Source organism: Octopus bimaculoides, chromosome 28 (genome assembly GCF_001194135.2).
Source record: "Octopus bimaculoides isolate UCB-OBI-ISO-001 chromosome 28, ASM119413v2, whole genome shotgun sequence".
Classification (NCBI taxonomy): domain Eukaryota; kingdom Metazoa; phylum Mollusca; class Cephalopoda; order Octopoda; family Octopodidae; genus Octopus; species Octopus bimaculoides.
The window spans coordinates 10,435,728-10,438,769 of record NC_069008.1 but is presented as its reverse complement, the minus strand read 5'-3'; the positions used below and the strand labels follow the sequence as shown (position 1 = coordinate 10,438,769).

General features: G+C 38.5%; 1 protein-coding gene across 4 annotated transcripts in view; it reads left to right on the top strand.

Annotated features, from left to right (window-relative positions):
• The window catches only part of LOC106873345 (uncharacterized), a 253,626-nt gene that overhangs the window by 129,801 nt on the left and 120,783 nt on the right, over window positions 1-3,042 (top strand). For all 4 annotated transcript variants that reach the window (XM_052977316.1, XM_014920673.2, XM_052977317.1 and 1 more), the window contains one exon: window positions 400-567. In XM_052977316.1, coding sequence (XP_052833276.1) covers window positions 400-567 — 168 coding nt within the window. The remainder of the gene's footprint in view (window positions 1-399; window positions 568-3,042) is intronic.

Genomic DNA, 3,042 nt, shown 5'->3' with positions numbered 1-3,042 from the left:
TACTTCCTGTTTCTGTTGTACCTGTATTTCAAAGGGCCAGCCTTGTCACACTGTGTCACGCTGAATATCCCCGAGAACTACGTTAAGAGTACACGTGTCTGTGGAGTGCTCAGCCACTTGCACATTAATTTCACGAGCAGGCTGTTCCGTTGATCGGATCGACTGGAACCCTCGACGTCGTAAGCGACGGAGTGCCAACAAGACACACACACACACACACACAATCATACCTGTACACACCTAGAAATACTTTTGCTTTATCTCTCACTCGCACTCTGAGATACTCCACTATCTATCACCTTTACATCTTTCACTCACTCACTCACTCACTCACTCACTCTCTCTCTCTTTTTCTCACCCACTCATTTACTTAAACTCTCTATTTCTCTATTCCACTAGTGTCTCCCTACGTATGACGGGACAAATGTCTGTCAAGGCCTTTAAATTCAGAGCAGGGGTTCAAATCACAGGCACAGCACACTCAAGTGTTGGGGCCAGAGTAGAGATGAACAATGAAGAATTAACTGTTGACCTAACCAAGAAGAAGATGGAAATCTTCAGCTTCAGGTAAATGTTGTTGATTTTTAGCCTTAGGTCAAGTCTGATTGAGTAGACACTTGATAAAAAGCATTTTAAATATGACCATCCCTTCTTCTCCTCCTCCTCCTATTCCTCCCCTCCTCCTCCTCCTCTTCCCCCTTCTTCTTTCATCTATTCAGACATAGTTTACCTTGTACTACATCATCTAGCATGCCTTTCCTTCTTGTTATTTAGACCCTAGTAAGTCTTGAACCAGCAGACCTCTAATCAAAGGTGTTCCAACAGTGACCATCCTGTCTTTCATTCAGACATAATACATTCTGGGACTACATAATCTGAAGTGTTTTTCCGTGTTATTGTCGTTTTAGCTCCAGGTCTGGCCTGATTTAATAGATTAAAAACATCCCAACTGTGACCATCCTGTCTTTTGTCCTAACACAATGCATCTAGGACTACATTATCTAATGTGTCCCTAGTGAGTCAGCACTGCTCCAGCACTGCTCCAGCACTGCTCCAGCACTTTTGTGATTGAAGATGATCCAGAAGTGACCATCCTGTATTTCATTCACACCTAGTGTATCTAGGACTCGCTTTATTTTCTAGCCATGAACCACATGTCTAATGTGCTCTTCTATTTTGTAATCCTGTAAGGTGTCATTTAAAAGAGCTTTAGCTGCTGTTTATAACTTTTTAGTGATTGTGTAAAAGCTCCCACATTGGTTAATGGTGGTGGTGGTGGTCTTGTTCATGTTGTTGATCAGCTCAGGTCAATCCTTTTGAGCAAATACATACCCTTCTCATCATAAAGCTTTCCATCCACGGCCATTACCTTCTTTATCTATGGAAGTGTGTACCCAGGACAACATTATCCAGTGTCACCTTTCTTTCCTAAAACAGTATACTGTAATTCAAGGAAGAACTGGCTGATATTTCTAGCAGATTTAGCCACTGTTTAGAGGTTTTGCTTCTGTTATATATATGTGTGTGTGTATGTATGTATATGTATGTATATATATATATATATATATATATATATATATATTTCTAATTGTTACACAAATTTTGGGTAAAACCTCCACTTTTACCCGCTCCCATTGATTGCACTTAGTATAGCACTAGTGTAGCAATAATTGGGTACCCTCCCAGCAGTATACTGGATAGATACTATCCCTTAGTGGGTTGAACCCCCAACCCCTAACTCTCTCACGCTATATATATATATATAATAAAAATAGGACAAGGTAGAAAATGCTAAAATAATTTTATCATGAACATTTTAGTATGACTTTTGCGACTTTTTCAACTTAGAGTAAAACATGAAAAACAAATAAATTGTGGGAAAATTAAATGAAATATTTTTTTTAAATATTTCCATAGTTTTCAAATACATGAGACATTTTCCTTTTTTCTGTCTTTCTCTCTTTTGTGAAGGCTCAGTAGGTAGGTAGTAGCAGGTCTGAAGGAATATTTAATATGAAGGATGTGGGTTCTTAGTTTTGATTGTTTAAGCAATAGTAGCCAAGAAAGGAGACAGTAAAGAAGAAGATGGGAGTGGTAGGTTGTTAGTGAAATGCTCTTAAATAGTCAAGTGACTTAAAAGTGACCTGTTGTGGTTATAGTAGTAGTGATTGAAATTGCTCTGTTCTGAATATATCGTTTTTAACATTTGCATGGGTATTATTCTAAGGCACTCGTAATAGTGTCATTTGTGGTGGAGGCATTCAAAAGGGGTTTAAATTTTGTGATAGAATATGACTTTTTGCTAATGTGCTGACTATATGTTGCACTGTCCCTGAATTTATAGAGAGGAAAAATTATGAAGCTGGGTTGTTCATTAGTGGCGCAAATGTTGATGTGTTCACTGAGTGCTATTTTTCTGTATTCCCAAATTTTAATCTGGGATCTATGTAGTGTCATCCTTTGGCATACTGTTTTTGGTTTGACCTATGTATTGCTCTCGACACCCTGAGCAAGTTAATACATATATTAAGTTTTCCAAAGCATATGGGAAGTTGTTTTTCACTGTAAAACGTTGACCCTGTTTGAAAGAGAACTCCAATCCTTCAATTAGGTTGACGCATATACCATAGTTAGGTCTTCTGCATTTTTTTACTGACGGCTTCAGTGTTGTTGCCAAGTGTACTTGGGCTTGTGTTAAGAAACTTTACATAAATTTAGGTTGTCTTTTGCTCTTTATGATGGTGTGCGTTTGGAGGATTAACTTCATTATTTGGTCCCTTTTTAATAGAGGAATGTTCTGGAGGATGGTGTCAAAGGCTTCATTGTTAAGGGGGTCATGTGTGGAGATGTATGGTAGGGCTTTTGGTTGTTAATCCTTCTTTAGTTTGGGATGTCTGAGATCATGAATGTTGAATTGTAGAGCATGTTCAAAGCCTATATCAATTAGTGATGGTGGGTAGTTCCTGGTGATGAGTGTATTGTTTAGTTCATGTAGTCGTGTGCCCCCCCCCCCCCGTATTTGTATTAAAAACGATAGTACAA